The 22,543-nt window shown below is 44.7% G+C and overlaps 3 protein-coding genes across 3 annotated transcripts in view; 1 reads left to right on the top strand and 2 right to left on the bottom strand.

The window, feature by feature from the left end:
- Positions 1-12,278, bottom strand: part of LOC144697286 (uncharacterized) — a 229,749-nt gene extending 217,471 nt beyond the window's left edge. The window contains exon 1 of the mRNA XM_078569239.1: positions 12,221-12,278. The gene's annotated coding sequence lies outside the window, so the exon portion shown is untranslated. The remainder of the gene's footprint in view (positions 1-12,220) is intronic.
- The window catches only part of LOC144697870 (uncharacterized), a 139,273-nt gene that overhangs the window by 76,530 nt on the left and 40,200 nt on the right, over positions 1-22,543 (top strand). The window contains exons 7-8 of the mRNA XM_078569840.1: positions 18,454-19,436; positions 21,693-21,824. Of these exons, the coding sequence (XP_078425966.1) occupies positions 18,454-19,436; positions 21,693-21,824 (1,115 nt within the window). The remainder of the gene's footprint in view (positions 1-18,453; positions 19,437-21,692; positions 21,825-22,543) is intronic.
- Positions 5,427-9,159, bottom strand: LOC144697298 (uncharacterized). The gene is made up of 2 exons (XM_078569262.1): positions 8,950-9,159; positions 5,427-6,550 (listed from the first exon to the last, which is right to left on the bottom strand). Exon 2 carries the CDS (start codon positions 6,023-6,025, stop codon positions 5,570-5,572), a length of 456 nt encoding a protein of 151 aa, XP_078425388.1. The 5' UTR covers positions 6,026-6,550; positions 8,950-9,159; the 3' UTR covers positions 5,427-5,569.

Here is a 22,543-nt window from a genome sequence, read left to right as displayed (position 1 = left end):
GGTAACGATGTAAATCTGCACAGAAAACCCACTAAATTCTGTTGCTGCTCGGACAAACTGCTAAAATGTGCCGAGTCACAAAATGAACATCTATTTCTCTTCAGTGTGTCATGAAATTTCAGCGCTGCTGATTGTGCTGCATTCATTTTAAGGCTCAGGTAAGAGCAAAAGCACCATTCCTGTAGCATGCGAGATTCAGGTAATATTTAACAACAAATCTGAATGACGCAAATTTCCCTCTGTCGAGATTCGCGAGCTAGGATAATGCTTCTGCTAGGGTTTCGATTCATGGGCTTTTCGCGTGTGAGGCAAACGTGAAAACCACTACACTACAGAAACACTGGGCAACCACCACGACAGTGAGCTTATCTGGAATGTTAAACTGTGCTGTCACGCAGCAGCTCTCCGGCTCTTTGGTTGGGAGAAATGGAATTCAGCTGCTATAATTTGGAATGCTGCAGACAGACTCATATGACAATGTCATCATAAAATGGCATAACACCATGTATCCATACAAGGGCCCTTCAATCATCCTGTCTCTGCCAGATTTTTAGAAGAGTAAGCAAATTAACCTCAGTTTCCTTCTCTCTTTTAGTAAACCTGTTATTTTTCTGAATATCAATTAATTGCACAATTCCCTTTCGAAAATGGAGTTTCTGCAGATTCCGTGCCTCATTTGCCTTAAATAACATTGTTTCCCTCACCCAATGCCATGAAGATTTAGATTTGTGTTCCTTACATAGCTACGCATATGAACATTATTTACTTTTCCTCTTGATTTCATGTCGAATTGACGAAAGTACTCATTTTTCTGATCAAACATCGCATTATTTCTGAGGTATTTACACAATCTAATTACCTTTGCCCCATGACTCATTATTCGAGGGTGTTATATCAAGAGGAAAATTATTGCTACAGTTAAACAGAACCCTGCCAGGATCACATGCTGAAATAGGTAGTTTCATTCAGTTGGTTTCATTTAATTTTGTTCTGGGAATGCAATTTTACAGAATATATATTTCTTTAGGAAACAGGGCAGTGCTGATCTACCAGAATGTTTGGAGGATTCCAATGGTTAGACTGAGAGGTCAGGTCACTTGTTACAGGAAGACAACTCTTGGTTTTCACCTGGTGAAACAGTTTTTTTTTTGAATTTCATAATGCAGAATGCTCGGTCCAGCAAATGTCTCAGGCAGCAATGCTTTCTGCTCAATCATTATTAAAACCCTTCTCCTCCTCAGAAGACGAAATTCAACAAACTTTACTCTGCATTAATTTTATGTTATTCAACATTCAGTATTAATATAGTTCTATTTGATATTGAAGCCCTCGGTTGACTTGAGACTCTTTGAAATATACAACAACATCGAATTGCAAACGTGACTGGCAAGCAAAAGAATGCCAGTCACCAGTTAATGCACTTGATATGGGTCTGATTTGAGATTTAGCACAACAGTCAGCATTTCAACAAAATCATCAAAGAATTTTACAGGGAACAGGTTTGAAAATGACACGTTAATTATATTTGTTCCCTCTGTGAGCACACATTACTATGAAACATCATTGACATGGTGAGTAACTGTTAATCTGCATCGAAAGACCCATTCATTTCTGTTGACTGAACAAACTGCTAATATGTGAACGCAGTGAAATACGAACATTTATTTCCACTCAAGTGTATAATTTTGCTGCATTTATGTTATGATCTCGGTGAGAGCAAAAGCAATATGCTTACAACATAGGAATTCAGGTAAGTTTCAATGATGCAAATTATCCTAATTATTTAATGAGTAAGTTTTAACAATGCTTCTGCCCAGTTTCGGACCAGGGACTTATCGCGTGTTAGGCAAATGTGATAACCACTACACCACAGAAACTGCCATGGCTGCAGTGATCCTGTCTGGAAACTGTGCTCTAACGCAGCAGCACCCTGGGTATCTGTTTCAGAGAAATGGAATTCAGCTGCCCTTATGAGAACGCTGCAGCGAAGCTGATATAACAATGTAATCATAAAATGACCTAGCACCATGTATCCCTACAATGGCAACAGAGTAATCCTCCGATCTCAGGCCCCTTTTTAAACGAGGAAACTAATTAATCACAATTTGTTTCTCTCTCTTAATAAACAAGTTTTTTTTCCTCCCTTTCATTAAATTGCTGAATCCCCTTTTGAAAAAGTCGTTTCTGCAGAAACCATGCCTAGTTTCCCTTAATTCACAAGGTTCACATGACGATTTGGACTAATATACTTTACCATATGAACATGATGTAATTATGCAATTGATCTCATATCGAATTTACGAAAGTGTTCTTTTCTCTGATCAAACATCTCATTATATCCGAGTTGATTTATACAATCTTATTCCTTTTGCGCCACAACCTTTCAATCATGGGCGCTATATTACAGAGGAAAATGTTTGTTAAGGAGTTTAACAGAGCCCTGTCAAGATCGCATGCTTAAATAGTTCGTTTCCTTCATTTGGTTTGAAATAATTTTGTTCCTTGACCGGAATCTTACAGAGGATAAATATTTGTGTAACAAACAGGGCAGCGCTGAACTACCAGAATGTTTGGAGGTTTCCAATGGTTGGACTGACCAGGGAAGCTGACAAGCAAGCCTTCAAAATCACTGATGATCATCTCTTTACCCGTTACTGCCCTTCAGTTCACTGACACTGCCGACAGGTTTCTCACACAAAATGGTTTGTTTGGTTAACGTTTGGTCACCAGCCATCAAGTCCAGGCCGTGATTGTGAAAGCATTGACTCCGAACCACCCGGGTCCACCATCACCAGCTCCGTGCTGCCCTTCCATCATTCTTGTGTCAGTTAATCCATCCTGCCTCGCTCTCTATCACAGACCTTCCCTTTTGTTCTTTTTACGGAGTGACTCCTGACTTTTCAATCAGGAAAAGCTGGAAATAGCAGGCAGAGAGAGAAACAGAGTTAATGTATTTTTTCCTCATTCGTTCATGGGATGTGGGCATCACTGGCTAAGCCAGCATTTATTGCCCATCCTTAAATTGCCCATTTTTTCAGGGGGCAGTTAAGAGTCAGCCACATGTAGGCTAGTCCAGGTAAGGACAGCGGATTTCCTTCCCTAAAGGACATTAGTGAACCAGATGGGGTTTTGTAGACTTTTAATTCCAGATTTTTGTTGAATTCAAATTTCACCATCTGCTATGGTTGGACCACCAGAGCATTACCCTAGGTCTCTGGAATACCAGTCCAGTGAAAATACCACTATGCTACATCAAAACTGGTAAATGCTAGAGATGTAACAGATTTGAAACAGACACAGAGGAGAGGAGGAATGAACAAAACGGAAGGTCTGTGATAGGTTGGGAGGGGCAGGGGAGATGCAGGGGGCAGCGGACTGGTATTGTCACTGGACTAGTACTCCAAAGGCCCTGGGTAGTGTTTGAATCCCACCATGGCAGGTGGTGAAATTTGATGATGATCATAAGATGATGAAACCATCAATTGTCATTAAAAACCCATCAATTCGCAAATGTCCTTTAGGAAATCTGCTGTCCTTACCTGGTCTGGCCTACATGTGAATCTAGATGCACAATAATGTGGTTGACTCTGAAATGGCTGAGCATGCCACTCAGTTCTCCAGAGCAATTAGGAATGGCCAATAAAATGTTGGCCCAGCCAGTACTGCCTACATCCCATGAATGAATGAAAAAAGCACAAAAGGGATGATGATGCCATTCTGTATCAATCAGTTCTCTCTGCTCTCAGTTCTGTCCCACACTGAAAACTCTCAATCCTTCCCCTCCGTTACCCGGGACAAACATTTCATTGAACAAGCCACACAAGTAACACAGGAAAAGAAATCTTCACTGTGACTTGGATAATTTCAGGTGCAGTTCCTTAATTTCCCTTCTGTAATTTTATGAATTAGACCATTCTCAACTGGATCCCATCGGATGTGGACCCGATGCTATCAGCCCTCCAGGAAGTGACTATTCTAATTCTGTGACTCTGAGCAGTTCTGTTGGTGCAGGGGCTTGAGTGGAACTTGCCATTTTTAAACTGTCATAAAGACATAAGAAGTAGGAACAGGAGTAGACCATTCAGCCCCTCGAGCCTGCTCCGCCATTCAATAAGGTCATGGCAGATCTTGTGTTTCGATTTCCACATTCCCATCTAACTCCGATAGCCTTTGATTCCCCTGCCTAACAAGAATCTATCTACCTCTGCCTTAAAAATATTCAATCATCATTCACTGCATATCAGACCCGCACCTACAAACTGCTCTACCACTCTTCCAGTGAAGAAAAGAGCAGTTTTCACTCCTAACCCAATAACTGTGATGTTAACAAAGTGGGATGGAGACAGACTCCGTTTAAATGCGGTGACACTACTGGAGGAATGGAGAGCTGGGGTTCACTCCGGAAAACAGCAGCAATGTTTAAAGTTAATAATCTGAATCTGTGCTTGGTGTATTAGGAGGTTTGGCCCATATTGGAGTATCTTGCATCCCAGGGATGGGCAGTAACCCGCTGACTGAAGTTGCTGTCACTGATTGGAGAGGGTGAGGCAAAATCCTACTGCTTTTCCCTGTCTCACTCACTACGGAGCAGGGAAGACAGAATTGTTGATGGGTTTGTTGCCTTGTCTGAAATGTAGCTTTGACCGACTGTTCGTGATGGAGATCATGCTGCAGGAGCCTTTAATAATCTTACACAAATCAGCTGGCAAATGCAGGTTTGAGGGAAGCTTTCTGAACCATCAGGACTGGAAATGGAAACAAGAGGAAGATTCTGTCTAGTTTCAGTGTGTACAGACTGTAGAGGGGAAGAGCTAATGTCACACGGCTGTAAGGTATTATATACAGTTAATATTTAACAATAAAGATGAATTATTGCTCACACTTAAAATATGTTTTGATAATGTTTTTGCCTGGTTTCAAACCGGGGACCCAGGAACTCTAGTTCCTAGTTCTTATGATTATGTATATCAATAAACCTGTAGCAGACCGATATTCTCTGCATTTTAATTGGATTTATCAGATGGGTGCACCACTATGAGCTGGGCTGTGGACTGTAATGTCTTCACTCTTCTCTGGTGATCTTCTCCAGAAAGGCTGGTGCAGATAGAATCACTTGGTCTGCAAAATACAGTCACTGTGAGGATGATAATGGAACAATTTTCTGTCAAATGTTCAGTGACACCCGATCACTCACCGAGTGATTGTGTAAAAATCTAATTCAAATAATCACAGCCACTGCCGATGAGGGATGGAAGCAGCAGAGGCAGCTGATCAGATTGTCTCAATCTTATTGTCAAAGAAGCTCCATGAGCTCCTCACAGTTGTTGTTGGAGGTGAGGATGGAGGAGACAAGGGAGGGAGTGAGCATGTCAGAAGGAACTAACTTGGGTTAGAAATATTGAAAAGACTCAAGACACTGTGTGTTTAACACAAAGCTAATCTAATTGACTTTTATCTACAATATCAGCCCGAATAACTGGGCTGGAGTTTATTAACATCATCAGAAACAGACCCCAATACACATAATTCAGTCCTGGATGTGATTAACAGCAAAATCCAACCACTGTCATTACTTGTGAACTTGCTGGTGTCTCTGCAGTGTAGATAAATAAGCAAACCGCTTCCCACATTCAGAGCATGGAAATGGTCTCTCCCCGGTGTGAACTGCTAACACACCAGCGAGGTTGGATGACTGGGTAAAACTCTTCCCACATTCAGAGCAGGTGAACGGCCTCTCCCCAGTATGAACTCGCTGGTGTCTCAGAAGGTTGGATGGGTGGGTGAATCCCTTCCCACATTCAAGGCAGATGAATGGTCGCCCCCCAGTATGAACTCGCTGGTGTGTCAGCAGTTTGGATGACTGAGTGAATCCCTTCCCACACACAGAGCAGGTGAACGGCCTCTCCCCAGTGTGACTGTGCTTGTGTGCAGTGAGTTGAAACAACCACCTGAACCCAGTCCCGCAGTGAGAGCACCTGAATGGTCTCTCGTCAGTGTGAACACGTTGATGGCGCATCAGTTCCATGAAACCTTTATAGCACTTCCCGCAGTCCGGACATTTAAAAGGTCTCTCCTCAGTGTGAACTCGCTGGTGTGTCCGCAGGTTGGATGACTGAATGAATCCCTTCCTACACCTAGAGCAGGTGAATGGCCTCTCCCCAGTGTGAACTCGCTGGTGTATCAGCAGATAGGATGAACGAGTGAACCCCTTCCCACACTCGGAGCAGGTGAACGGTTTCTCCCCAGTGTGAGTGCGCCAATGACTTTCCAAGTCAGACGGGGATTTGAATCCCTTCCCACATTCCCCACATTTCCATGGTTTTATCCCGTTGTGACGGCATTTATGTTCTGACAGGTCAGATGATCGGCTGAAGCCTCGTCCACACACAGAACACGTGTACGGTTTCTCCTCCACTGTGAATGGTGCTTTTTCCTTCCATGTTCAAAATTCAATGATATTTAGGTTACGATAAATTGGGTGACTCTGTCAGATTCTGATGTGATGTTTGGTTTTGAGTTTCCCGACTGCAAATCCCCTCTTTCTAATACCCTGTGAAATTGATTTAAAACAGAAAAAAGGGAGTGAGAGAGAACCCACAAAAACACAAAGGCAGGTTGTGAAACTGAGCTGAATGAATGTGGTCATTTGTGGGGCCAGCACCAGGAAAAAGTGACCATGAAAACTGCTGGATTGTGGTAAAAACCCAACTGGTTCACTAATGTCCTTCAGAAACATAGAAACTAGGAGCAGGAGTAGGCCATTCAGCCCTTTGAGCCTGCTCCACCATTCAATATGATCATGGCTGTTCCTCTATCTCAACGCCATATTCCTGCTTTCTCTCTATACCCCCGATGTCCCTAATAACCAAAAAATGATCAATTTCTTCCTTGGCTATACTCAGTGACCTGGCCTCCACAGGCTTCTGTGGTAGAGAATTCCACAGGTCGACCACCCTCCGAGTGAAGAAATTTTTCCTCATCTCAGGGAAGGGAACCTGCTACGTGGGCTACGCCTACTCAAGACTCTGTCCACAAATTTCAAAATTGTGCCTGAACACTGAGGTCTGGGTTATTTATATGTGTCAGGTACAGCGCGGGTCCGAACACTGACTCCTGGGAAACTCTGCTCTTAACCTTCCTCCAGTCCAAAAAACATCCATTAACCATGACTCTCTGTTTCCTGTCACTCAGCCAATTTCGTATCCATGTTGCTGCTGTCCCTTTTATCCCATGAGCTATAATCTTTGCTCACAAGTTTGTTGCATGGTACTTTATCTAATGCCATTTGGAAGTCCATGTAACACAACATTAACAGCATTACCCTGAACAACACTTTCTGTTACCTCATCAAAAACCTAAAGCAACTTAGTTAAACGTGATTTTCCCTTAACAAATAACTGCTGGCTTTCCTTAAGTAACCCACATTTTCTCAAGTGACTATTAAGTTTTCCTGAATGACCATTTCTGGAAGCTTCCCCAGCACCGAGATTAAACTGACTGGTCTGTAGTTGTTGGGCTTCTCTTTGCACCTTTTTTTGAACAAAGGTGTAACATTTGCAATTTTCCAGTCCCTGTGTCAGCAACTCTGAATCTCAGGAAGACTGGAAAATTATGGCCAGCGCTTCCACAATTTCCACTCTCATTTCCCCTCAGTATCCTTGGATGCATCTCATCCAGTCCCGGGGTTTTGTCAACTTTATCAGACAGACTATCCAATATCTCCTCCTTATCAATTTTAAACCCCACAAGGGTCTGAACTATCTCCTCTTTCACAATCACCTGTGCAGCATATTTTCCCTTGGTAAAGGAAGATGCAAAATATTCATTTAATACCTCAACCATGACCCCTGACTCCATGCATAAATCACCTCTTTGGTCCCTAATTGCCTCCACTCCTCCTTTTACCACCCTTTTATTATTTAAATGCCCATGGAAGACCTCGTGATTTATTTCCATGTTTGCTTTCAGTCTCTTTTTATGCTCTCTTGGCTTTTCTTATTTGGTTTTCCAAATCCCTCTGAACCTTCTCCATTCAGCCTGGTTCTTGGTTTTATTATCCAACTAACATGTGTCATAAGCACACTTTTTCTCCTTTATCTCAATCTCTATCTCATTTCTCATCGAGAGAGCTGTGGATTTGTTTACTGTACCTTTCCCCTTCATGGGAATATATCTTTACTGTGTCAGAACTCTCTCTTCTTTAAAGGCAGTCCATTGCTCAGTTACAATTTCACCTGCCAACCTTTGATTCATAAGACCATAAAATGTAGGAGCAGAAGTACGCCATTCAATGAGGTCATGGCTGATCTGATAATCCTCAACTTCACTTTCCTGCATAACCCTTGATTCCCTTACAGGTTAAAAATCTGTCTATCTCAGCCTTGAATATACTTAACGACCAAACCTCTACAGCCCTCTGCAGTAAAGAATTCCACAGATTCATTACCCTCTGAGAGAAGAAATTCTTCCTCATCCCTGTCTTAAATGGGTGACCCTTTACTCTGAGATTATGCCCCCTGGTACTAGACTCTCCCACTCAGCATCTACCCTGTCAAGACCCCTAAGAATCTTATATGTTTCAATAAGGTCGCCTCTCACACTTCTACACTCCAATGAGTACAGGCCCAGCCTGCTCAACCTCTCCTCATAAGAAAATCCCTCCATACCCGGGATCAACCTCAAGAACCTTCTCTGGATTGCCTCCAATGCTAGCATATCTTTGCTGAGAGAAGGGGACCAAAACTCTTCACAGTATTCTCAGTGTGGTCCAACTAGTGCCTTGTATAGTTTTAGCAAGGCTTCCCTATTTTTAAACTCCATTCCCTTTGAAATTCCAACTTACCTCAGTCAGATCCACTCATACCCCATTGAAGTTGGCTTTCCCCTAGTTAATTATTCTTACCCTTACTTGAAATCTTTGCATACAGGTAGAACAGATAAGTTGTTTACCTTCCACATTAAAAGTTTGATGATATTCAGGTCCTGACGAATCACATGACTCTGTCAGATCTTGATGTGATGTTTGGTTTGAGTTTCCCGTCCATCAATCCTCTGCTTCTAATACCCTGAAAAAGAAATTTCCAAAATCCATGACTGTCAGTCCAGGATAGACATTGAGAGGAAAAATACATTTCTCTTGGTCTGCGTTTGGTGTGTGTAAATCCTCCCCTTTTAACCCCCTGTAAAAAGAGTTTCCAAAATCCATCCCTGTCAGTCCAGGATAGACATTCACAATATTCTCTCCTCCTGCTGACAGGGAAAGGGATGAACGCACATGTGGAGGGCATTTTAGTGATAGTGACCACAACATGGTACAATTTAAGCTTGTTTTGGACAAAAAAATAGACAAGTTGCAAAAAAAATGTTTTGGATTGGGGGAGAGCAGATTTTCGTAAACTAAGGCAGGATCTGGCCAAGGTAGACTAGGAGCAGCTACTTGTGGGGAAATCTACAAAAGAGCAGGAGGGGGCGTTCAAAAAGGAAATGGGAAAGGTACAGGCTCAACGTGTTCCCTCTAGGGTGATAGGAAGGAGTAACAAGCCCAGAGAACCATGGATGACCAGAGATATTCAGGATACGATGAGAAGGAAAAGAGAGGCTTTTAGCAGGTACAAGGGGAGCAAATCAGCAGAGGCATTAGTGGAATAGAGAAAGTGCTGGGTGGAGCTTAATCACAGAATCACAGAGTGCAGAAGAGGATCTTCAGCCCATCGAGTCTGCACTAACACGTGAGAAGCACCTGACCTACCTACCTAATCCCATTTACCAGCACTTGGCCCATAGCCTTGAATGTTATGATGTGCTAAGTGCTCATCCAGGTACTTTTTAAAGGATGTGAGGCAACACGCCTCCACCACCCTCCCAGGCAATACATTCCAGACCGTCGCTCCGGCTCCACCCATAGATTTCCCCCTTGGTCCCTAATGGGTCCTACTCTTTTCCTGGTTATCCTCTTCCTATTGATAAACTTCTGGAATATCTTGGGATTTTCCCTGCTTTTCTAGCCATAGCTTTCCCATACCCCCTGTTTGCTCTCTTAATTGCTTTGGGAGTGTCTTGGGCTACAGGAAGATATAGACGGGATGATCAAATGGGCAGATAAGTGGCAGATGTAATTTAACCCTGAAAAATGTGAGGTGATACACTTTGGAAGGAGTAATTTGACAAGGAAGTATTCAATGAATGGCATGACACTAGGAAGTTCTGAGGAACAAAGGGACCTTGGCATGTGTGTCCATAGATCTCTGAAGGTGGAGGGGCATGTCAGTGGGGTGGTAAAAAAGGCAGATGGAGCATTTGCCTTTATCAATCGATGCATAGATTACAAAAGTAGGGAGGTCATGTTGGAGTTGTATAGAAGCTTGGTGAGGCCACAGCTGGAGTACTGTGTGCAGTTCTGGTTGCCACATTATAGGAAGGATGTGATTGCACTGGAGATTCACCAGGATGTTGCCTGGGATGAAACATTTAAGTTATGAAGAGAGGTTGGATAGACTTGGGTTGTTTTCATTGGAGCAAAGAAGACTGAGGGGCGACCTGATCGAGATGTACAAGATTATGAGGGGCATGGACAGGGTGGATAGGGAGCAGCTATTCCCTTTAATTGAAGGGTCAGTCACGAGGGGATACAAGTTCAAGGTGAGGGGCAGGAGGTTTAGTGGGGATGTGAGGAAAAACCTTTTTACCCAGAGGGTGGTGACGTTCTGGAATGCACTGCCTGGGAGGGTGATGGAGGTGGGTTGCCTCACATCCTTGAAAAGCTGGAAATCTCTTCTTGGCCTCCACCTATCACTGGCCCCCTATTGAGCTCTCCTGTCCCAGCCCCTTCTACTAGCTTCTCTTTCACCTCCTTTCTATAAGTCTTAGTTCTGATGAAGGGTCATACGGACTCGAAACGTCATTCTTCTGGGGGAGGGTGAACAGCCAGAGGTTGTGGTCCACGTTGGTACTAATGACTTAAGTAGGGAGAGAGATGTTGTCCTGCAGACAGAATTTAGGGTGCTAGGTAGAAAATTAGCAAGCAGGACCTCAACTGTAGTATTCTCTATATTAGTTCCAGTGCCATGTGCAAGTGAGTATAGAAATAGGAGGTTAAGGCAGATGAATGTGTGGCTGGAAAGATGTTGCAGGAGGGAGGGCTTTAGATTCCTGGGAGACTGGGACTGGCTCTGAGGGAAGATGGCACCTGTACAAGCCGGAAGTGTTGCACCTGAACAGAGCCAGGACTGAGCTCCTTGAGGTGTGTTTGCTTGTCCTGTTGGGGGGCGGGCTTCAAACTGATTCAGCAGGGGTGTGGGGACCAGGAGAGAATATTAGAGAGTAATATCAAGGTGCACAAAATAATGGGAGAGACAGATAACACTAGAATAGCAAATAAGGAGTAAGGGAGAAAGTAATGCACTCAAAATCAGGTTTATACTATATGTATGTGAATGCACGGAGTATAGTAGATAAGATTGCTGAGTTACAGGTGCAGATTGCCATGTTACGTTGTGGCGATGACAGAGAGCTGGCTCAGGAAAGGGCAGGACTGGGTGTTAAATATTCCTGGGAACAACGTGTTCAGGAAAGATAGGGCAGGAAGAAAAGCAGGAGGGGTGGCTGTTTTGATTAAGGAAAGCATTGCAGTGCTGGAGAAAGAGGATGTCCCAGAGGGTTCAAGGACAGAATCAATTTGGCTGGAGCTCAGGAACAAAAAGGGTGCTACATTGCTCAGTGTAGTCTATAGACCAGCAACTAGCGGGAAGGATGTAGAGGACCAAATCTGCAGGGAAATAGCAGAGAGGTGCAAACATTATAGAGTAGTTATAATGGCGGACTAGGCACTTTACAGCCTTCCGGACTGAATATTGAGTTCAACAACTTTAGATCTTGAACTCCCTCCTTTGTTCTTTCTCCGCCAATGCTGCCAGACCTGCTGAGTTTTTCCAGGTATTTCTGTTTTTGTTTTGGATTTCCACCATCCGCAGTTTTTTGTTTTTGTTCTTATTGGGGTTTGGGGCCTCCAGCGGGTGTTTCTGAATCCTCCCCGCCCACCTCCCAGGGTTTCCTTCCTTCCCACAGATCAGATCCTCATTGGTTTGAGCCCAAAGTGTAACCTCTTATTTATTGTCCCCCCTCCCCCATCCTCTGATGTGAACCATCCTCCACTCGCTGACCCAGGATGGCGGCCGTTAACCTGGGCCTGTTCCCGGGAGGGAGAAGCCCCGCAGCTGCAAACCAGGAGCTGACAATTATTCCTCAGGGTTTGCGGATCCACAAAGTGTTTCCAAATCCTCCCCGTCCAGCCACCGGCTCCATCGCTCCCTCCCCCCGGGCCTGTCACCGCGGGATAAACACGGGGCCTGGGGCCTACACCAGAAGTTGATCCAGTTCCCAGTCCAGCCGCGGTTTCCATTCCTACCCTGTGCTCACAATCTCCTCCCGCCTCCCAAACCGTCCGCTCCTCCTCACTCTGTCACCATGACTGACACTGAGCATGCTCAGAGCGCACACCCACACTGCACCTGCGCACTGGGGGCGGGCTTAACGGCCATCGCCATCTTGGGAGAGGAAAGCGTGTCTTGTTCAGGGAGCCGGGCGCATGGGCGGCCATCTTGGTGAGGAAAGGGAGGTTGAGGGCGGGGCTTCCTCCCCGGTGACAACCCGCGTTACCCGGGCAACCGGCCGCCGCCATCTTGTGCTGAGGGTTTTCCATCCGGTTCTTTAGTGAACGAATGGACAATGAGCAGGAGTCAGTTTGAAAACTGTTCAGAGGAAGGTCTGAAATCAGATTTACATCCAGATACCTGTAAGGACAATAAAGTTTACATCAATTATGTGTTTAAAATGAAGTCAGAATGCTGGAAATACTCAGTTCTGAAGAAGAATCATATTGGATTGGAAATGTTAAATCTGTTTCTCTCTTCACAGAAGCTGCCAAACCTGCTGAGGATTTCCAGAACTTTCTGTTTTTATTTCAGATTTCCAGCATACACCGTATTTTACTAAAATTATGTTTTTAAAAATTTTGTTGCACAACTTAATTACGAGCATAATAATTGTTACCATTTAAATGTACAAATCAGTGATATTTATTTGTTTAACTGAGACTCGGCTGTTGAGGAACAATGTCAGAAATCAGTTCACAGAAAATATAGTGGAAACCTGGAATTCTGTTGAGATTTTGTCAATTGGAAATTTAAAAAAATACTGATATTGCTGGACATTTCTGAGGCAAGGGTATCAAGGCAAATAAATGGATTTAACATAGAAATCAAGGATCTACATACTGGAGCTCAATGTCTGAGGTTGGACTGATTCTGGTTTTGTTTTGAAGGTGGTGTAGGTTTCCTGTCTGTTTTCTAGATTACCTCCACGCCCATGGGTAATTTGCTCGAGGTGAGATGCAGAGAAGAAAGTAGCTAAGAGGGTTGGTGCAATGATGCAGCTTTGTCTGATCACAGTCTTCACTGAGATAGGGTCTGTGATGGTTTCGTTGATGAGGTTCACGGCTCTCATGTCATCGTGGAGTAGGCGAAGGATGGTGACAAATTTCTGAGGGCAGGCAAATTTGCGGTGGATACTGCATAAAACGTCATGTTTGACAGTGTAAAAGGCTTTTGTAAGGTTGAAAAAGGCCAAGCACAGAGGTTGGTGCTGTTGCTTGGATTTTTCTTGGGTTTGCCGCACAGTGAAGATCGTGTTGTGGTGCCTTTCGATGAGGAAACCCGCACTGTGACTCTGGTAGGAGCTCTTTGGCCACTAAGAGAAGGTGATTGAGGAGGATATTGCATTGATTTTCCCTGTGCAGGCAGCAGGAAGATTCTGTAATTACCGCATTTGGACTTGTCTCCCCTCTTGAATAGAGCCACAATCAGAGAATCACAGAATGCAGAAGAGGCCAATCGAGTCTGCACCAACACATGAGAAACACCTGACCTACCTACCTAATCCCATTTACCAGCACTTGGCCCATAGCCTTGAAAGTTATGACGTGCCAAGTGCTCATCCAGGTACTTAGAAACCATAGAAAGGTTACAGCTCAGAAGGAGGCCATTCGGCCCATCTTGTCCATGCCAGCCCAAGGACACCCAGGTGCCCTTTCTAATCCCACCTTCCTGCACCTGGCCCATAGCCTTGCAGCTTACAGCACTTAAGATGCAGATCCAGATACTTTTTAAAAGAGTTTAGATTTTCTGCCTCTACCACCAACTTGGGCAGCGAAATCCAGACACCCACTACCCTCTGTGTAAAAAAAGTTCTTCCTCACGTCCCCCCTAAACCTCCTGCCCCTCACCTTGAACTTACGCCCCCTTGTGACTGACCCTTCAACTAAGGGGACCAGCTGCTCCCTATCCACTCTGTCCATGCCCTTCATAATCTTGTACACCTCGATCAAGTCACCCCTCAGTCTTCTCTGCACCAACGAAAACAACCCAAGTCTATCCAACCTCTCTTCATAACTTAAATGTTTCATCCCAGACAACATCCTGGTGAATCTCCTCTGCACCCCCTGCAGTGCAATCACATCCTTCCTATAATGTGGCAACCAGAACTGCACAAAGTACTCCAGCTGTGGCCTCACCAAGGTTCTATACAACTCCAACATGACCTCCCTACTTTTGTAATCTATGCCTCGATTAATAAAGGCAAGTGTCCCATATGCCTTTTTCACCACCCCACTGACATGCCCCTCCGCCTTCAGAGATCTATGGACACACACGCCAAGGTCCCTTTGTTCCTCAGAACTTCCTAGTGTCATGCCATTCATTGAATACTTCCTTGTAAAATTACTCCTTCCAAAGTGTATCACCTCACACTTTTCAGGGTTAAATTCCATCTGCCACTTATTTGCCCATTTGACCATCCCGTCTATATCTTCCTGTAGCCCAAGACACTCAACCTCACTGTTAACCACCCAGCAAACTTACTAATCCTACCCCCCACATAGTCATCTATGTCATTTATATAAATGATGAGTAATAGGGGACCCAGCACAGATCCCTCTGGTACGCCACTGGACACTGGCTTCCAGTCACTAAAGCATCCTTCTGTCATCACCCTCTGTCTCCTACAACTAAGCCAATTTTGAATCCACCTTATAAAATTACCCTGTATCCCATGTGCATTTGCCTTCTTTATAAGTCTGCCATGTGGGACCTTGTCAAAGGCTTTGCTGAAATCCATATAAACTACATCAACTGCACTACCCTCATCTACATACCTGGTCACCTCCTCAAAAAATTCAATCAAATCTGTTAGGCAAAAATCCCTCTGACAAAGCCATGCTGACTATCCCTGATCAAACCTTGCCTTTCCAAGTGGAGATAGATTCTCTCCTTCAGAATTTTATCCAATAGTTTCCCTACCACTGACATGAGACTCACTGGCCTGAAGTTCCCTGGCTTATCTCTACAACCCTTCTTAAATAGCAGAACCACATTAGCTGTTCTCCAGTCCTTTGGCACCTCCCCTGTGGCCAGCGAGGAATTAAAAATTTGGGTCAGAGCCCCTGCAATCTCCTCCCTTAGCAGTCTGGGACACAAATCATCTGGACCTGGAGATTTATCCACTTTTAAGCCTGCCAACGCCTCCAAAACCTTGTCAGTCCCTCTATCAATTTGCTTAAGAACCTCGCAGTCTCTCTCCCTGAGTTCGATACCTTCATCCTCATTCTCTTGGGTGAAGACAGATGTGAAGTATTCATTCAACACTCTAGCGATGTCCTCTGGCTCCACCCATAAATTGCCCCCTTGGTCCCTTATGGGCCCTACTCTTTCCCTGGTTATCCTCTTCCCATTGATATACTTTTAGAATATCTTGGGATTTGTCTCAGAGATCCTCCAACATGCATCCCTCATCCCAATGAGGAATATGAGGTTGTGCAGCTGGGCCAGGAGTGTAACTCCGCCATGTTTCAGAATTTCAGCAGGGATTCCATCTGCTTCAGAGGCTGTGTTGTTTTTCAGCTGTTGAATGGGTTTTTCACTCTCGCTCCAGACTGTGGTAGCCTGGAGATTGAGCCGGGCAGGGTATTGAGGAATGGAGTTGACGACATTCAAGTGGAAGACAGAGTCTCGGTTGAGGAGTTCTTCAGAATTCTCCCCAGTGAGCACTGACCGCCTCCCTGTCCTTGATGAGCTCCCTTCCATCTTGACTCTCAGTGGGTTGGGCCGCAGAGTGTTTGAGTCATAGATTGCCTTGACAGCGCTGAAGAAACCATGCATGTTGTTGATTTCCGTGAGTTGTTGGATCTCCCGTACACTTTCTACCCACCATTTGTTATTTATCTTGTGGGTTTTATCACATATTTCCCCAGCCCCCATCCCATCGATTAAGAGCAACAGTGAAATCCTGCAAAATATGAACCATCTTCTTTATCTTGGGAGCTTCCTCTCGCTGAAGGTTGACATGGACAACAAAATTCATCATCGCCTCCAATGTGCCAGCTCAGCCTTCAGCAGAATGATGAACAGAGTATTTGAGGACCAGAATGTCAAACCCGAGACTCAGGTCATGGTTTTCCGGACCGCAGTGATCCTCGTGCTCCTACAGGCTTCGGAGACTTGGTCAGCCCAGAGCAGGCACCTCAAAGCACTGGGGAAATACCACCAGCGGTGCATTCGCAAGATACTCCAAATCCAGTGGCAATGAGGATCGTCCAATAGCAGCATCTTCTCCCAAGCCAACTCACCCAGCATTGTGGGGCTGATCACTCAAAACCAGCTCTGCTGGGCAGGACATGTCGTTCGTATGTCTGACACCAGACACCCGAATCAACTGCTCTACTTGGAGCTCAGTCACAGACACTCAGGAGGTCAGTGGAAACACTTCAGAGATCTCCTCAAAGCACCTCCTGATGAGATGAGTTGTCCCCACCAACTTATGGAAGACCCTGGATTGTCACCAGTCGAAATGGAGAAGGGTCATTTGCAAAGGCACATGACCGGGACTTTGTCGGGAACACGCAGAGGTGAAGTCGATGTGTCTCAGGGAGCACACAAACCTCCAAACAACCCATCTACCCAACCCTTCAACCCCGCATGTGACAGAGTCTACAGATCACACATTGGACTTATCAGCCATCTCAGAACCCATCGAACCAGAGCGGAAACAAGTCACCTTTGATCCAGAGGAACTGCCAAAGGAAGAGGGAATCAGGGCAGATCAGGGAGGGAGGCTCCCTTTCTGGTGACAGGCCCAGGTTACCCAGACTACCGGTTGCTATTTGAGTGAGGAAGGCTGGCCATTTTTAAAAATTAATTCACGGGATGTGGGCTTTACTGGCTGGGCCATCATTTATTGCCCATCCTTAGTTGCCCTTGAAAAGGTGGTGGTGAGCTGCCTTCTTGAACCGCTGCAGTCTATGTGGTGTAGGTACACCCACAGTGCTGTTAGGGAGAGAGTTCCAAGATTTTGACCCAGCGACGGTGAAGGAAAAGTGATGTATTTACAAGTCAGGATGGTTAGTTACTTGGAGGGGAACCTCCAGTTGGTGGTGTTCCCATCTATCTGCTGCCCTTGTCCTTCTAGGTGTTTGTGGTCGTGGGTTTGGAAGGTGTTGTGTAAGGAGCCTTGGTGAATTCCTGCAGTGCATCTTGTAGATGGTACATACTACTGCTACTGTGCGTCAGTGGTGGAGGGAATGAATGTTTGTGGATGTGGTGCTTTTCCCTGAATGGTGTAAAGCTTCTTGAGTGTTGTGGGAGCTCATCCAGGCAAGTGGGGAGTATTCCATCACCCTCCTGACTTGTGTCTTGTAGATGATGGACAGGCTTTCAGGAGTCAGGAAGTGAGTTACTCATGGCACGATTCCTAGCCTCTGACCTGCTCTTGTAGCCACTATATTTATATGGCAAGTCCAGACAGCAGGGTGCATGTGTGGCCATCTTGGTGGCAGGGGGTGGTGAGGGGGTTTGTCATCGGGTGGGTCGGGCTTCAGGGTCCCAGTGACCAGGAGAGAAAATGATTGACTCATCAATTTTATTCCCAGTCTGCACCTGGGAGCTGGAGAACTGAACCCAGCCAGAGGAAAGGGAGGGAGAAAGCTGGGAGTGGAGGACAGAAACTTAACTGGAATCTGCACTGGAGAGAGGTGGGGTGGTGTGTAGGTTGGGAATTTACAATTTGCAGGGAAAACATGTTCCATAGAAAGTAGAAATGTCTGTTCTGAATTTCTATCCTGGACTGATGTGATGACTTTTGTTAACTCTTTTTGCAGGATGTTGGAAGCTGAAGATTGGCAGACAGAAAAAAAAAATTATCACGTCAAGATCTAACAGTCACTTGATTCACCTGGATCTGAGTATCATTGGCTGTTGAATGTGCACAGAGAAAAGCTTGCCTGTTCTGTCTGTGGGAAAAAATTTCAAACATCAGTCTGACTAGAAAAGCACCAAGACACACACACCTGAGTGAGAGTATTCCAGTGAACTGACTGTGGAAAGAGCTTTAACCAGTTACACAGCCTAAAAATACATTGCACCATTCACAGTGGGGAGAGACTGTACACGTGTTCTGTGTGTGCACAAGGCTTCAACAGATTGTCCAACCTGGAAAGACAAAGACATGAACACCGTGGAGAAACCGTGGAAATGTGGGGACTGTGGGAAGGGATTCGATTATCCATCCCGTCTGGAATATCATCGACGCAGCCACATTGGGGTTGGCACCACAGAGAGACCGTGGAAATGTCAGGATTGTGGGAAGGGATTCAATTACCCATCTGAATTAGATATTCATCGACGCATTCATACTGGGGAGAAGCCTTTCATGTGTTCAGAGTGTGGGAAGGGATTCACTAGTTCTTCCAACCTACTGAAACACCAGCGAGTTCACACTGGAGAGAGGCCATTCACCTGCTCCGAGTGTGGGAAGGGATTCTCTGATATATCCACTCTGCTGAAACACCAGCGAGTTCACACTGATGAGAAACCTTTTAAATGTCCAGACTGTGAAAAATGCTATAAAAGCACCAGGGCACTGATGCGCCATCAGCAAGTTCACACTGACGAGAGACCGTACAGGTGCTCTCACTGTGGGGCGGGGTTCAAGCGATCATCTCAACTCACTGTACACCAGCGAGTTCACACTGGAGAGAGACCGTTCATCTGCTCAGAGTGTGGGAAGGGATTCACTCATTCATCCAACCTCCTGAGACACCAGCAAGTTCACACTGACTTGAGAACATTTAAATGTTCTGATTGCAGGGTGATCTTTAAAAGCAGCATTAATCTTCTGAGACACCAGTGCACTCACACTGGAGTGGGGCCGTTCATCTGCTGCACGTGGGGGAAGGATTCTCTTGGGCATTCACCCCGCTACAACAACAGCGAATTCACACAAGGGAGAGGCCATTCACATGCTTCGCGTGTGGGAAAAGATTCACTGATTCATTCCACCTGTTTCCCTGGTTCAGAGCTCCTGAACACGGAACAGAAGGCTCCTTTACAACTGTGTTTAGAGTCATGAAGAACAACAGTGAATGCTGGAAACATGCTGTCAAATCAGAGATTGGTGTAAAACTGTGATCTGTAAAACTGTAAAAAGTGAAATGGCAGGTTTAAGTTTCCAGTCTGAAAATGACTGTGATAATTATATGAACATAGGAATTAAGAGTCGGCCATTCACCCCCTCGAGGCTGCTCCACTAATTGATAAGATCATGGCTGATCTGATTGTGGTCTCAGCTCTACTATACCATCCCTATAACTCCCTTGTCAATCAAGAATCTATCTAATTCAGTGTTTAAAACATTCAATGACCCAGCCTCCACTGCTCTGAGGAAGAGAATTGCCCAGACCAACAAACTCTAAGAGAAAAATGTTCTCCTCATCTCCAGCTCGATAAATGGGAGACTCCTTATTTTTAAACTGTGTCCCCTGGTTCTAGTCTCTCTCAGAAACATCCTTTCAGCATTCATCCTGTCAAGACCCCTCAGCATATGATATGTTTCAATAAGATCACCTCTCATTCTTTGATACAGGCCCAACGTGTCCAACCTTTCCTCATAAGAGAACCCATTCATCCCATGAATGAGTCACATGAATCTTCTCTGAACTGCTTCTGATGCAATTATGTGCTTTTTCAACTCAGGACCCAAAACTGCACTGTACTCCAGATGTGGTCTCACCAAGGCCCTGTACAGCTGCAGTAAAACTTACCTATTTTCATGTTACATTCCCTTTACAATAAACACAATATTCCATTTGCCTTCCGAAACACTTGCTGTGCCTGCATACTAAAATTTGTGATTCCTGTTGCAGGGCACCCAGATCCCTTTGTACCATAGAGTTCTGCTGTTTCTCTCCATTTAAATAATATGCTGCTTTTCTGTTCTTCCTGCCGAAGTGGACAAGTTCACCTCTTCCCATGTTATACTTTATCTGTCAAATTTTTTCCCACTCACTTAATCTGCTTATATATCCCTCTGCAGACTCCTTATCTCCCCTTCACAACTTACTCTCCTACATAGCTTTGTGTCATCAACAAATTTAGCAACTTTTCATTTGGTCCTCTCATCCAAGTCCTTGATATAGATTGTGAATGGCTGAAACCCCAGCACTGATCCCTGTGGCACTCCACGAGTTTCAGCTTACCAACCAAAAAGGACCCATTTACCCCTAATCCCTGCTTCCTGTTAGCTAACAAATCCTCTATGAATGCCAATGTGTTACCTCCTACACCTTGAGCTCTTATCTTACCTTCAATATGGCACCTTCTCAAATACCTTTTAGAAACCCAAGTACACCACATCCACAGGTTCCCTTTATCCACATTGCTTATTACTTCCTAAGAGACTCTAATAAATTAGTCAAATACGATTTCCCTTTCACAAAACCATGTTTACTCTGCCTGATCACGTTAAGATTTTCTAAGTGCCTCGCTATAACTTCCTTAATAATAGATTCTAATATTTTCTCTGTGACAGATGTTAAGCTAACTGGCTGGAATGTTTCTTCCTTTCTGTCTCCCTCCTTTCTTCAACAGAGGATTCACGTTCACTATTTTCCAATCTGATGGGACCTTTCCAGAATCTAGGGAATTCTGGAAAATTCTAACCAGTGCATCAGCTTGCTCAGCAGCCACTTCTTTTGAGACCCTAGGGTCGGAAAGTTTAAACACTTTTTGTGACGTTCCTGAGTTTACCATTGTAAAACAATAACAACAACAACATCTTACATTTATAGAGAACCCTTCATACAGCAAAATATGCAAAGGTGCTTCATAGATGGTCCAAGCTTGGTCAGGAGAGAGGTTTAGGGAGGGAATTCCAAAGTTTGGGGCTCAGGTTGGGGAGGTGGTGGCATAGTGGTATTGTCACTGGACAAGTGTTTCAGGATAATGTCTGGGGACCCTGGTTCATTAAAAAAAATCTGGAATTAAAAGTCTGATGATGATCATGAAAACATTGCCGATTGTCATAAAACCCCATCTGGTTCACTTATGTCCTTTAGAGAAGTAAATCTGCTGTCCTCACCTGGTTTGGCCGAAATGTGACTCCAGACCCACAACAATGTGGTTGACTCTTAAATTCCCTCTGAACAAGGGCAATTAGGATGGACAAATAAGTGCTAGCCTAACCAGCAATGCCCACATCCCATGAACGAATTAAAAAGCAGCTGAGAGCAGGGCTGCCAAATTGGGAGTGATGAAACTGTGGGATAGAAAGGGTCTGCCCCCTTCTCTTTTCTGCTGTGCAATGTTGTACAGGATGCAGCACATCACTATTATTCTGGAGTCCCTGGCTGCCGAGTACCGAAGGTCACCTCCAGACCTATCCAGGCACCTGAAACACATCTTCAACATTGCGATGGTTTGCTCTATGACATACCTGGTGGTCACGTGACTCTTGTATCATTCCTAAACCTCATTGGTGCAGTTCCTCACATGAGCTGAGTTTGAAGGGCAAGTCCTTGGTCTCCAATGATCCTTCCCTTAAATCTCGTTCCTAGAACGAACACATCTGGAACAGTGGAGTATCGCAGTCTGAATCCATTAGGGCAGCTCCCGGATCTAGGGGATAATGTTCACTATTTTAGATCTGGGTCTGGGGGAATAATGTCCACTGTTTTATATTCGGGTCTGGGGTGAAAATGTTCACTATTTTATATTCGGGTCTGATGGATAATGTTCACTGTTTTATATTCAGGTCTGGGGGATAATGTTCACTGTTTTATATTCGGGTCTGGGGGATAATGTTCACTGTTTTATATTCAGGTCTGGGGGATAATGTTCACTGTTTTATATTCGGGTATGGGGGATAATGTTCACTGTTTTATATTCGGGTCTTGGGGATAATGTTCACTGTTTTATATTCAGGTCTGGGGGATAATGTTCACTGTTTTATATTTGGGTCTGGGGGATAATGTTCACTGTTTTAAATTCGGGTCTGGGGGCTAATGTTCACTTTTTTATTCAGGTCTGGGTGATAATGTTCACTGTTTTATATTCAAGTCCGGGGGATAATGTTCACTGTTCTATATTCAGGTCTGGGGGATAATGTTCACTTTTTTATTCAGGTCTGGGGGATGATGTTCACTGTTTTATATTCGAGTCTGGGG

This window comes from Cetorhinus maximus, chromosome 23, assembly GCF_964194155.1.
Source record: "Cetorhinus maximus chromosome 23, sCetMax3.hap1.1, whole genome shotgun sequence".
NCBI lineage: Eukaryota > Metazoa > Chordata > Chondrichthyes > Lamniformes > Cetorhinidae > Cetorhinus > Cetorhinus maximus.
The sequence above is the reverse complement of the archived record's forward strand: the minus strand, read 5'-3'. Positions and strand labels throughout refer to the sequence as shown.